The sequence below is a fragment of the Tubulanus polymorphus genome, chromosome 5 (genome assembly GCF_964204645.1).
Source record: "Tubulanus polymorphus chromosome 5, tnTubPoly1.2, whole genome shotgun sequence".
NCBI classification, from domain to species: Eukaryota; Metazoa; Nemertea; class Palaeonemertea; order Tubulaniformes; family Tubulanidae; genus Tubulanus; species Tubulanus polymorphus.
In genome coordinates this window covers 6,934,111-6,948,298 of record NC_134029.1, presented here as the reverse complement: position 1 = coordinate 6,948,298, position 14,188 = coordinate 6,934,111, and the positions used below count along the sequence as shown (strand labels likewise).

Below are 14,188 nucleotides of genomic sequence, written 5' to 3'. Positions count from 1 at the left end.
TATTGTCAAGTTCTAGTCAAATAAGGCCTTCACTATGTATTGAAGGTCTTCTCTATCAGTGCAACTTTTAAATCTAAATACAGCCAACCTTATCATCATTAGAGAAGTCATCATAAGCCATCTTTTCTTAAGCCCTGATTTATATTTCCAATTGACTTTACTAAAGCGTAAGTCATCTTTAGGACGAGTCCTGACTACGACAACTTTGGCAAGGTCGTAATGCCTGCATCATTCTTAATAAGAGTTTACCTTACTATTATATACCATTTTGAGCAATGAAGCATGAAAATTTAGGCTAAAAAAAATTATACCTAGTTTCTCCTAATGGGCCGTGTAACTTTCGTAAACTGCAAGAAAATTTGTTATCAGTTTAATTCTATAGCTGCCGGGTCAGTTATTGTTGGCTTGATCACGGTGATCAAAAGTAATGTACAGGGTAGATATGCAGCCGACCGGGTCAACTTTTAAGCTCAGCAGAAAGGAGAGAACGAGGTGCGAATTTTCTTTTAGCCTAGCTTCTAAACTCAAGAGAGTATAAATGATTTGATGCGAAAATAAACAAATCTTCGAATGTTTCATTCAAGACGGCTCAGGAAACGTGTGATAACAGTTCGATTCCGAGTTGTACTAGGTTCTAAAAATTCATCGTACTTTTAAGATATGTAAACAGCTAAATATGTATGCATTGAAACAACAATTACAATACTGAATCATTAGATACGGATAATAGATGGACGGATTCAGAAGGCGAAAATTTAACCAGCATTTTAAGTAATAGTAATATATATATATATATATATATATATATATATATATATATATATAGAGAGAGAGAGAGAGAGAGAGAGAATAGAGAAGCATACACGTAGTCATGTTATGAACACCTAGGATTGTTCTGAGTTTCTTTGTATCCAGCTACCTAATGTGTCTTAGCGGCGAGGATGCCGTTCGAAACAAGCATTTTAGTCCCGGAGCGCCGAACGAATTACAAAATGCCTTTTGAATGTAAATAAAGACAAAACCAAATGCAAACAAGGTTACCGATAAGTTACTTCTAGGCCGTACTGTAGATGACATAAAATTGGATAGATCACCCGGTTCATTTATCTGCATTGCTTGATTTCTTACCCGGAAAGTCCCAGATACGTTTCACCAAATGAAACACTGGTCTTAGAAGAGAATTGTAAGAAAAACCTTTATTCCAAACAATTCACAAGACCAAAAAGATACCGTATATGTCCAGGGGCTGATTTAGGAAAGGTGGAAGACAGGCATTCAAAAGAAAAGGAAAGGCATTTCTTTTCCTTAGAAATATCTAAAGAAATATATCTAAAAAAATGCAATCTTAAGAGGATGCTGGTTTTGGCAATCTTTATCCTGACAAAGGGGCCGAAGCCCCTTGATCCCACTTATAACATCTATTAAGGAAGTAGCATGTTCGAATATTTTTTGGTTTACAAAATCTGTGAATTAAAACCCCATTCATATGAGCAGATTGAAAAATATACTCTAAAAAGCAACAAACAGTAGCATCGGCCTCAATCGCAAGTCGAGCCACTCGCTTCACCATAATTGGAAGAGAGTTCGTAGACAGGACCGACTTGTTTACTTTGACATTCGAAATTAGGCTCAGCTGCGCCATCTGGTGATGTGTACCTGTCTACAGGGCAACACGTGCCATATCGACCTGTTCCCGGGTTGAAAGTAGTAGTAAGTTCATCGGACAACAATTTCATGGGATTGTTCGAATTGAGATATTTTCCATTGTGAGACACGCCACGGCTTTGCAGGTCGATCGCCATCGTTTGATGATCCTCCGACCCGTAGCACTCGCTGTGGTCGGCCAAGTTGAAAAAACCGTGATGACCTTCCAAGTCATAGAACCCGTCGCTGACTACTTCTGACGGCACTGACAACGTGTAACAATTCTCACCGATGCAAACACAATGCAACACGTTGGTCTTATCGTCCAAAGTATTGATCCGTTCATCCCGTTTTTGGTCATCGCTGCTGACTTTGATTCCTGTCTGGACGCCCGGTTCTTTCTTGACTAATTGCTTGCGCCTCAGATTTTCACCAACCGAAGACCTGTAAGAGATAGCAATCGTGTTATTCATCTCCCTAATCCAAGACAAAAAAGTTTGCTGACTAGTCAGAAGTGATGACTAGGTAACAGCTCAGACTGCCTTATGAGAAAGCACGTAGGAAGGAAGAATTTGAAACCATAGATACAGTTAACTCCGCTTAGCTCGTATCTTTGGGGACTGGTGATTTTCATACGTATTAAGCCAGATATGAGCAAGGTGACTTGATATTTTCCAAAGATTGCCAAAGCAGTCATAAAACTCGTACCTAGGTGTTAAACTTAATATAATGCATGTATGACTTAAAGAATACTAAGTTGTTGAAAATAAGTTGCGTTGTATTGAATATTGGCAATAAACCCAAAAATCTTCGAAAGCATGAAGCAGAGAATGGCTCCTTTTTCTTGAGCATTGTGGCTTCGGGCGTATAGATTACATAAAATGCGAACGGTCATCTGCTGAGAACCTGAAGAAAATAAAACTATAAGTGGCTCTCACTAGTAAACAAGCCAGTGACACTAACTGTAGGACTACATATGTTTTCTGCCGACGATCTCAGCAGTACAGATTAACTAGTTTGATTACTATGTAATTTCATTCAACCAAAAATATAGTACGGATAAAGCAATAGTACAAGTTATTTCTACGAGTGAAATGAATTATCTATTAAAGGTTTCTCTTGAAATAATTCAGACTTGCCGACGTCTATGAAATATGTGAAAATACGAGTAATTTGGCTCCGAATAAAGCGGAGTCGACTATAGTAGGTACTGAGGATGAACAATGTTGGGTACCCTATCACAAGTATATTCAGGCGCAGAACTAAAATATTGCTAAAACTGGGGCTCTTAATGTCATAATACGCGTAGTTACAGAAACACGATGGCATCATTGACTTTGAATAGTTACTCACTGTAGAATTCTATTACAGCTCATTATGTGCTTCGGCTCATTAGTCCATTTATCATAAATAATTTGTGACTGAGCGTTTATGTACAATTGTTTGTTGTCCCATGATATCAGCCTGAATACCGTACTGTTCGTGAAACCGCATTCTAATACTGAAACACAAAAATTCGAAACATTCGAAATACTGAGCAAACTTTCGAGCGTACAAGAAAAGTTTCCATGATTCTTAGCTGACACCGAAATGACACATCACCCACTGAATTTTGCGTTGAAATCTTACATTTTTCGTGACTCCTCAAAACGAATATCATATCATCCGGATGACATTTCGCGTAAGGGGTAGTGCCAACAAGCTCCTGATTTAGATATCCAATAATCACAGCTGCCCTGAAAAATATGAACTCGCGTGATCAAGGAAAAAGCTTCTGAATAACTATTGTATAAAACATTCTTAAGATCGGAATAAAGGAAAAGAAAGCTATGAGTCCAGGGACACCATGCCCATTAGGGAACTGGTAATGCCAAACAATTTCTATGAAAAAAGTTTATTGTTACTATATGGTATTTATCCGCCGGTTATCTTTAACCTATTTTTTAGCAAATGACCCCCTGATTTTGGAAAACAACAATGGCCACAAGTTGGCCATCTCGATTCTGATCAGGCTACAATTTTGTGCCACTGATGTGTCTAGGGTAGATACATAAATAATGTGAATATCAAGACTAGTCATCAAAGCAGGTTGACATCTTCCCGAGAAAACTACGTAGATTCTGTCAACAGACGAATGGAAAGCGGACACAATAGCCCCGTGGGATTAAAGTCCAAAGTGGGCGAAAACAGGAAATTATGCAAAACTTAAGCCCAGTACTGTAGCTATGTAGTACTAAGTCTAATCAGGCTTTAAAAAATCAATATTTTCAGTACAGACTTGCAAATGAAATTGGTTTGGAACCAATTTTTTTCTAATTCATGAATAATGCTAACCTTTTGTCCAGATTCATGACACGACCATCAAGAGCATGAGTCGATACGTATTCAGTATATTCATCATTTTTAAGACTTAGTTCCATGTTTGACAATGACCATGTTAGTCTAGCTACACCGAACACTAAGTTAGTCGATTTGTCATGCAAAGAAGCTGAAAGTAAAGCGATCGAAAATGCGATGCCTTAAATGAATGTCACAGACTGCATGCATTTACAAGTTGCAGTTATTCGCAAAGAAGTGCAGGGATTCAAACTTTGTTGCATCAACATTCTGCCACAATAATCAGCCATAGAATTAATGGGTGAAGAGTCTCCCCTTCACATGATGCAAATTTCCTGATAATGTTTAACTCCTAAATCAAATTTCATTTCGCCCCATTAATTCAGAAAATGCCAAATTGATCAAACTGAAGTGTCACAAATACGTATTTGAAAATTATGAAGTGGAAACAGCATATCTTTGTTCTTGAAATAAGGAAGAAAATGCATTTGCAGACATCCTATCTCAGAAATTTTCTTCAATGCATGAAGTTGTACTACAACAGAATCTCAATCAGGTTTGCATTCTTACAAAGAAGGGGGATGTACAGCAAAGATGAATGATGAATAAGAACGATGAGTTGAGGGTGAAAGTTTCGCTAAGTCTAGAATGAAGGAGATATTCTTACAGATGAGATGATCGTTTGGTAAAAAGTGAGCTTGAGCGATGAACTGAACACACTCATAATGACTTAAATGAGATTCAGACAGTAGACTGAGTAATCTCAACGTCACAGATATCTTCTGGTGCGAAAAACCTGAAAATAAACCAGAAAAAAGTTTTCGTGATGGACAGTCTAGTTGTGAATCCTGGCAAGAGCAGAGTCTTTTGTTCGACAATACAGTTGGCCCATTAGAGGGACCTATAATCTGCAGTGCATTGTGATATGATGTAAAGCACTAGTTTTTTCAACGTTACCAAGACTCTAATCAGTTTCTCCGTGCATATTATTTATTACCTTTGGCAGTCTGGTCAAATTTCAACGATTCAAGTTCAGCAGATAATATCGGATGATCGTTTTGATGGATAATTGAGTATATCGAACCTCCGATCAGCTCGACCTGTAATTAGAAAGTTTCTCTTCCGATTGCTCTATTTCGGCGGAATCATACTCGCATCTTTCGAAGAATCGGCAAGATTTGGCCCGGTTTAAGCAGCATCGCTTCGAGTCCCTTATATGTTTTGCAATGTAAAATGGCTATGATGGAACCGCAAACGAATCCAGTAATTAGCGCAAACAGTTGGGGTTAGCTGCGATTGTGCCAAGGATCAATTATCAAGGGCACTTTTCAACTGGTCCAAATGAACTTTCTGATGCCACTCACCGTATTATGACCTAAGATCCGCGATAGACTGTCCGATACGAATAGGATAGTACCGGTTTGGTTGATCAAAAAGATAAATGAATCCAGTTTCTAAAATGCAAAGAAACATCATTTTAGTAAATGAGATCTGTTGAAAGATGAAGTTAGATTATCGGTTTGTAATATTTGCACGATCGATGGCTCGAAGAATGTAAAACAAGCTGAATTAGTACCATAAAAAAATCTTGGAGTTGATACTTTCGCGGAACTGAGGATGGTTGTCCACTCTGCCTCTGCTTAGTGCGTCTAGATAAATCTGAAAATAGTAGTACATGCAGGCACATAAATATAAATGATGGAATGTACTTACGGGATGTGAAATGAACCATCCCTTCTCCAACTGCCATGGAATGCATGGTGAGAGGGAATCTATTTGTCCCGCGAGATCTGAGGCAAGCGCACTCTGTGTATGTTATTATCTGTCGTACGTATACTCATGTGGAATCGTTGTCTCAATGAAAGGTGATCTTTTCAAATGAGCTAATGATTGTACACATCAAGTTCTAATGCCTGAATACTGGATGATCGCCAGTCAAATGCGAGCAGAATTTGAGTATCGAGATACCACGATTGATTCAATTGTCTGGATAGCTGTGTAAGGGGTCTACAACCCATGACAGGGTTTTGGAGCCCTGGGTTTTGCTGTACCGTGGCAAAATCTCCACGATGCCATCATTTGCATCAAATGCACAAAGAGGATTGATAATGCACCTACCTTCATGAATTCACATATAAATATTCATGTTTTACTTACACTGACACAGCTTCAGGTAACTAACTGTAAGGCGTAAAATACTGCATTTGTCGAGGCGTTTATTCGTATCATTGATGTAAGGGTTAACATTCGCGAGTTCTTTCACCAAAGAGTTCAATCGATCTCGTCGGTTCTTTTCGGACACATTACGCGACAACCTACGATACAAAAATCAAAATTTAACCCATTAGCACCCACTAATGTCACTTTCATCTGGATATTCAAGGGAAAATCCACATTTATCACGACACAGAATAGCTCATTTACAGTTGATTTTCATGTGTCACAAGTTGTGTTATTTTGTAGTAAATAGTCGAGGCTCTTATATATAAGGTGAAGTGGGCCACCGAAATCGGAAACTTTACGAGGGTTTTGTAGTTTTTGTCATTGATTAGTGATAAAATCAATAGATAAATTTCTAATTGCTTAAGGCATGCATTAAGTGACTCTTGATATTGCCAAATTGAAAGAAATTGTCATCAAAAACAAACCCAGCCTTCACATGTGAACTTTTAACATAACTCAACTGTCTCCTGGGCAAAAAAGGAAGGTGCATTTTCGCTGAATTCACCTCCCGCCTCCCGCTTAAGGTGCGTACGTACTACAGTAGACTCTGCTCAAGTCGCATCCCTTGGGACCTTAAAAATGCGTTCGACTCGAGCGAATTCAGAGTTGGATGTTAGGCCTATATACTTCTCAAATAGTGTCAGAAAAAATATTTCAACAAACATCCGAGTTGATCGGATCCGCCAACTCTACTGTAGTTGAATGATACCAAATAAAAAGTTTTTTGTCACCTGTTATTGCTTGACTTCACAAGTGACTGCTCCATTGTTTCATCGACATCGAAGCTGTCCGACGAACCATAACAACCTATTGAAACAAAACCGTACGAATGCACTTCAAATGAAATATAATGGCGCAACCATGGTAACTATGTATGTACGATTAATCATAGCCACACCCAGCCTCAAATTAATCGTTCAACCTTGATTTTGTAAAATAAACGACCAGAAAAACCTAATGATTGCGGGAACGCTTATGTTTTTAGCAACATGACAACATTGATGTAAGTGACATAATCATTACCTATTTTTTCTATGATTAGGTTTCAAAAAAGATAATTTGTTTTTGTTCTTCAGACATTGAATTCATTACTAATTAAGTGATTGGGGAGGCAAATTCGAAAAGAAAAATTGCTTTATTTTGGAGGTCGTTTTGGATATTGAGATGTATCCTATGACAGTGCTAATAATAATCAAATATCAAGACTATAAGTCAAAACCTGTATCTTTCCAAGGAATACACATCACAAATTTCAATGAAAAATGGCAAACCAGTAGGAAGCTACAGGTCTCAGAATTCAGGCCAAAAGTGACCTTTTTAGGAACAAAAAAGGTTGCAGGATTGATCCACTTTTTCTTATGCTGATGGGCCCTTGAGGACACAAATATTTGAATGATCAAGATAAATGATCAAAGCATCTTCAAAATTTCCCATAAAAATGCTGTAAAAATGCTGATTTCGGCGAATGACAATGGCCACCAGTCTGACCAAACCAGTTTTTGGGCTGAAGACGTGTCTTGGGTAGATACATTATAAACCAAAAATCAAGACAGTCTGTAATAGAAGCATCTTCAAAACTGCCCAAAATAGATTCCGTCCATGGATGGATGGATGAAAGGAAAAATGAACAAAGTGAACCACAATATCCCGCTGGGTCTCAAGTGGGCTGAAAACTGACTGAGCAAGTTCACCTGACATTCTCTCAAGCAAAAGGCTAAGTGGAAATAGATATTAGGAATAGCTAACAACAGGGGATAAATAGGCCTAAGGGAGTAAATCAAGTAAATATCTGAGTGAGTAGAAAATAAGCATGAAGTAATACGTATAAGCTTACGTTGAAAGAATAATAATATACTTCATAGCTGATATTTTTTGATTTACGTCAGAATGGCATCTAATGATAAGACTGCAACTGATGTTAAAAATAACTAGGATTATTTATCACCAAAGGATGAAAGTGCAATAAGAAAAACAATTTATTTCAGGTTTCAGTCCAACACGTACCCTTAGCCGACACCATACCTCCAAAAATGTTGCTTAGCCTATGGGGTAATTAGTTAGAATGGTTGGTGGTAAGCTTTTATAATCAGATGTGCTTGAAAATATCCGATCGGGAAACTAAACTCAACCATAGACAGGTAGGCCTAACTGACTACTACAAGATCAGCAGTAGTCTAGTACCTAGCCGTTGTTCCTGAAACAACTGTTGTACGGAACCGTAACAACGACTGGTATTCAGACTACCTGCCGTACTGCTTCTAACGATAAATTCGGCCTATAGCCTAACAGACAACCGAGATAAAAATTCTGCACAATTCAAAAATGGCAGGTGTAGGTGGTGCGATTCGGCCACAAAAAGCGTCTAGCAGCCTACTAGTAAGCCTATAATAATACAAGTGAACAGACAGCCATTTTAACAAGTCAAAAGTTGCAAATGATAAAAAGAAATCTTAGTCTACACCCGCTTAAAACTTACACAGTAGGCCTACTAGTACGTCAATACTACAATGGAATGACACTTGTGGTGGATGTTATTTTTATTAGTTTGTGACCCAAAAGGGGCGCTTGAACCCGAATAATGTATCATTCATGGGCTAGGGGCTATATGATAAATCGATTCACTTCTCACCAAAATTATCCTTTCACGTCAGAGCTATCGTGTGTGAGGGGCCAGCCACCGTTACCCCAGATATAGAAAGAGTTTCATTTGAGGTTTGTTTTGACAGCTGGTCACATTGAAGCGTGGAGCGCAAGTGGACACGATGATCGTACTGCATCATGTAGTTCTAAAACACAAACTACTTACACGAAATGTCTGAGCAAATACCAACTACTACTACTACTACTACTACTACTACTACTACTACTACTACTACTACTACCACTACCACTACTACTACTACTACTACTACTACTACTACTACTACAAATTCAGTAATGTACCGTATGCTGATTCTTGTTTTTGCAGTACCTACAACTCCGAAACGAGTTTCTGTGATAATCGTATATAGAATTCAATCATTACTGAATCGTTAAGTTCGGCCTCTCCAGACCGCTCATCATGAAAAAATAGACTGTAGAAGAACCTGTTCCAGAGTGAAAAGCTAAGATTTCCATGGTAATGAAGAAATAAGATTTCAAAATATTTAAATGCATTTATTTACAAACAAAATAACACGTATCAATCATTATCAGAAACCATTTTTTCATCATTTTCCTCTAAATATGGATTTTGTTTGACAATCGAGCATTGTTTGATATTCTCGCGGATTTTCTTTCTCTCTTCTAAAATAAGAAAAAAGGATTGATATCAAAAACTTTCATACAAGAAAAATTTCAAACTTTCTAATACTAATCGAATACAATAACACCTTTTTTCGAGACCAAAGCAAGTAGAACTTTTAACTGTCGTTTATTATATTTCATCAAAAACTTCTGACATGATTGGATCGTTCCTAAAAAAATAAACACGTAAATGATATATTTACATAGCCTAAGATTAAATAAACTGTTAGATTAGAATTATGAAGTCATCAACTGTGGGTTTTGTTTATCAAATTTGAATACATGTACTGAGATTTATACCAGTCTACCAGAGTCATATGTATATGAATATATTTCTTTGGTCTTAAGTCCAAAAATGAGCTAAAATGATTAGGCCCAATATAGGGCCAAAATAAACTCTCTGCTGAATGGGAACTTTAAACAGATTTCATGGGAATTTCTCCTGAAAAATTTTACGGTACGGTAAATTTGACATTTCTCCACACATACCAAGGTGCCCCAATTATATTCCAAGTTAATATCTTACTTTAGAATCTGGTACTTGAAAATTGACAAATGAATGTATAAACTCTGACTATAACTCCCAATAGTCAGGATGAATAAGAAATAGACTATAAAAGGATCCATAAGCTAATCACTTAGAATACAGCTACTATAGACTGGAAGTTTTTAATTGGTCAACGCATTTATAATGAACCTACCTCCAATGTGTATAGTATTGAAGAATGCAGAATAGTCCCCGATTTTCTGTACAAACGTCATAGCAGATTGAAGTAATTTGTGCGAACCCCGCGCTGCGCGAATCAATACAATATTCGTTTTTTCATTGAAATATTTTACTGAAAAAAGAAAATAGCGCAAATCATCAACAATAATTCACCTATCAGAGATGTTATCAACAAAAAAATGCTTCGAAGCAAAATTTAGGGGAGCTAAATACTGGTAGGCGAAAATGCAATGATTATTGAATGCTAGTAAAATGGGATAGGATACCAATCTAAACCACAGTCTGGTCCATCTTAGCACAAGTTAAAGGACCTTAAATGGGAAATTAATCATACTTCTTGTTGCTGGTTTTTTTTTAGTTTTACGGTACTTACCAGATATAGAAGCCTTTAACAAAGATCCGCCGTACACTCCATGTATTTGTAAAACGGCATCTTTCAAACAATTCAATATTTTGAAAGCCGTAAGTGATGTACTGACTGAGTTTTCGTTTTCATAGATTATCTCGCATAGTAGGTACCTATCGAAGCAAAAATACAAATCGCATATCAGGTACTGAAAATCTCTCACAGTCAGGGGGGCGGGACTTGTCACATTGATTAAGACCCCCTGTAATAACTAATGGGACCAGTATTAAGGATCATTGACTCTTCAGTGGTGCTGGTCATTGATACTGGATCCATACTGTCCCTATAAGGAACACTTGAAAATCTCTGAATGTGATGACACATTTGAAAGACCCAGAACGAGCCGGACAATGGCAAATTCGGAATATTTTACCTATTTTTCAACCGAACCATTTTTACAGCTGCATCAGTTTCTTCTCACATGAGTCAAACCTACAATATACATATATGATAACTATTTATATTATTAATTCATTTGCTATTTTGAGATTCATTCTAACCCCATGTTCATTGGAAGCAAATATTCAATATTTATTGAATTGAATTGTTCAGAAAAACAGATAACAGATGACAATTTTGTTTTTCTTGCCGCTAAAAGTTGAGATCATCAACATATACCTTGCAATACATGTAATATCTAATTTACTTACAATTTCTGAGGGCTTGAAAAGTTCCACACAATTAAAGAATACTGGTTGATTAGATTAATTTATTAAACGACAAATTCGAACAACTTCAGTCCGGGCTCTAGAACTCTAAATTTCAATTTTAGTAACAACTGGGTTATGCGGTGTGATCTAGTGCGGCACACAATCTCCCACGCGCCATACCGCACACATAGATAAAGTAAACTTCTCAGGGTTGAAAATTACACCGAAAAAGAAAGAAAATCCTCGTTTACGATTGTTGTTAAGAGCTAAAAGCGACCATGACTTCGACAGGAACGAATCAAGGCTACGACTGCGGTCGCCCGACTTCTAAGTAAGAATTACGTCTTGTATTTCTGAAATATTTCGCTTCAAAATTCCGGGTCTATATATAGTCTGTGTCCCTTCCTCTGACCTGCCTGCTGAATTTAATTCAGAACTTTATTCCGGTACTATTTCTCATTTTAGGGTTATGGCTCCACCAGGCGGCCGAACGTCTATCAACTTATTTGGTGGTAGCGATGAACCGACTCCCGCCGCTCAAAATAAACCGAAGCCACCACCCCCTCAGAATAACGTGTTCGGCAGCGCCCCTGCCCCCGATGATAAGCCGGCAGCTCGCCAACAGCAATCTAACACTCATTCGTCTATCTTCGGAGGCGGTGAAGAGAGCACCTCGTCTCCGACGAAAAACATGCCGAGTAAGTCAAAAACGGAGAAAATAATCGGCCCTAGTTGAATACAATAAGTTGAAAATTGCGTGTGAAACTAACCAAGCCACTATTTCTAATTATACCCGGCCTGGTGTCAAAATGACATTTCCAGATATTTCTTGCTTTTTTCGTCGGTTTATTTGAATTATGCTGCTTATTCTAACAACTTTTGTCATCATTGGATCCTGATTCATTGTATTAAACAAAATGTTCTAGGCCTTGCCTATCAGGAATGGCTTTTTTCAACTGGGACTTACTTCATTTTTTTTCAGTTCAGATGTACTTATCATGTTCGGGGTGCGATGATATGGTAGTTATGTGTTAACCTGCTAGAACCCTTACCTCTAACAACTTTTCGCTTTTCAGGAATTGCGAGAAACCCTTAATAATCAGGGGCAGGCTGCTCAAAGGTTTAAGAGTTTAACCTTTAAGCAACAGTTAAAAGAGTTTAACCTTCAAGCAACCGGCCGCTGGCCTATGAAATAGGTAATCTGGTTTTTTAAAAAATCTCTTGTTTCACTTTTAAGAAGGTTTGAAAAGCCAGATTAAACTGATCCAGTTTATTAAACAGTTTTACTCGTACAGTCAACCTCGGTGTTAATCTGTATCATTCGGGACCGAGCTTCTTAGTACGGATTAGTGAAAACAGATCTGTAATTGTACATATTGGATAGGCCTATAATCGGTATAAACAATGATTTAAGCGCATTATCCTGTAGGCCTATAATATCCAGTTTGCAGGTGAATGAATTGCCTACAATCAGACACTTGTAAGTAATATTCTGAAACTAAGAAAAAACCATCAAGTGAAGGAGGTCCTTTGGTACCTGTTATTTTGTTTAGCTAACAGGCACAATGTGGCCCGTCTATACACAGTTACCCAGTATATTTCGAGGAAAACAAATGCACGTTCCTTCCTCACTGATAGTGATGGGTCAATAGGACCACAAATTTGAAGTGTAATGGAAACACAGAAATCTCATGGGGGTAACTTAGTTTAAAACTAGACCAATCTACGTTATGCCATATGGATTCATTATCCGATAACGGATTAACCGAGGTTGAACGTACTTTAGAATCTTAATCTACCTTGTGTTTCATTCAATAAAGACCCAAGTTTTCGGTTTCAGTTGTTACATGTGTTTTATGAACTCCTATCAATGTGTGTGTGTGTGGACATGTGACTATAAATGATAGGTAAATCAAACCAACCTGAAAACGTTTTCTTGCTACAAAGGCTTTTGTCATTTTGCAGTAAAATAGCTTGGCTATTTAGAAACCATTTTTCAGGTATTTTTTAGGTACATTTTGCACAGTATTTAGTGTCAATTCTGCACATTTTCCAGTTTTGGTTATTTCATCACAACATGTTAACCCCATTCCATTTTTCATCATAGTATAACGGATAGCCGTTGTCTCATTCACAATGCTGACATATTATTTTAACCATTGGACTATGGCACTATAGACTTGATCAATCAAATTGAACTGTTACATAAGCGTATATATATATATACATTATTATGACTAACATCCTTTTTCCGGTTTCTAAGAGGTTCGAATTATTTAGGTTTTTAGTGACAACCCCTGGAAGCTGAAGTTCTCTTTTACTTTTAATCAGTTTGTCACGTTGAGTAGGCAAGGCAAGTTAAGTATTTTCACGCAATAATAAAGCTGCCAACCCATACAATACAGTTTTATCGTATTTTCATGCGGCCATGGCCTTTGGTGTACGGTGTAATGGCCACTCTCTCTCTTAGTATGGTCTTGGAATAGAATTCTGAGCGGTGAAGAAATAATTGACTCAATAATTGACTCGAGTGACTTGAGTGAGTCAATGGTAGGCCTACAATTAGCAGTGGAATTTTCAAAAGTTTTTTTTCTTCGTAAGAATTTTCAAACATTTGCCGATAAATTCCGATGAATCGACCCTTTTACTGCGAGATAATGCGCGAATCAACTGGTTCCGCGGACGCTAAATGACTTTATCTTTTTGTAAATTGTGCCCGCATATTTAGAATGTTGATGGTTTGAACGCGTTGTTTTTGCATTTATAATATTTCAACCATAAAAAGAGATAGTGCAATACATGGCTTTAAATATAATCGAGTCTCTCGATCGCGCAGCCTGTTACAATTCAGTCGAATTCGACGTCGAATTAATAGCATATTAATGAATTTACCTGTAGTATTGTGTGCACGTTCTC

At 37.5% G+C, this 14,188-nt stretch overlaps 2 protein-coding genes across 2 annotated transcripts; both read right to left on the bottom strand.

Annotated features, from left to right (window-relative positions):
- Window positions 1-838: 838 nt before the first annotated feature.
- On the bottom strand, window positions 839-8,965 carry LOC141905791 (neuronal PAS domain-containing protein 2-like). Its single transcript, XM_074794822.1, has 11 exons — window positions 8,834-8,965; window positions 6,936-7,011; window positions 6,139-6,296; window positions 5,558-5,640; window positions 5,346-5,435; window positions 4,979-5,081; window positions 4,649-4,777; window positions 3,979-4,132; window positions 3,274-3,380; window positions 2,998-3,145; window positions 839-2,088 (listed from the first exon to the last, which is right to left on the bottom strand). Exons 2-11 carry the CDS (start codon window positions 6,968-6,970, stop codon window positions 1,539-1,541), a joined length of 1,557 nt encoding a protein of 518 aa, XP_074650923.1. The 5' UTR covers window positions 6,971-7,011; window positions 8,834-8,965; the 3' UTR covers window positions 839-1,538.
- Window positions 8,966-9,356: 391 nt separating this feature from the next.
- On the bottom strand, window positions 9,357-11,382 carry LOC141906165 (ribonuclease P/MRP protein subunit POP5-like). The gene is made up of 6 exons (XM_074795387.1): window positions 11,273-11,382; window positions 10,996-11,054; window positions 10,590-10,735; window positions 10,191-10,328; window positions 9,576-9,659; window positions 9,357-9,489 (listed from the first exon to the last, which is right to left on the bottom strand). The coding sequence occupies exons 2-6, from the start codon at window positions 11,013-11,015 to the stop codon at window positions 9,386-9,388; spliced, it is 492 nt and encodes a 163-aa protein (XP_074651488.1). The 5' UTR covers window positions 11,016-11,054; window positions 11,273-11,382; the 3' UTR covers window positions 9,357-9,385.
- Window positions 11,383-14,188: the final 2,806 nt, after the last annotated feature.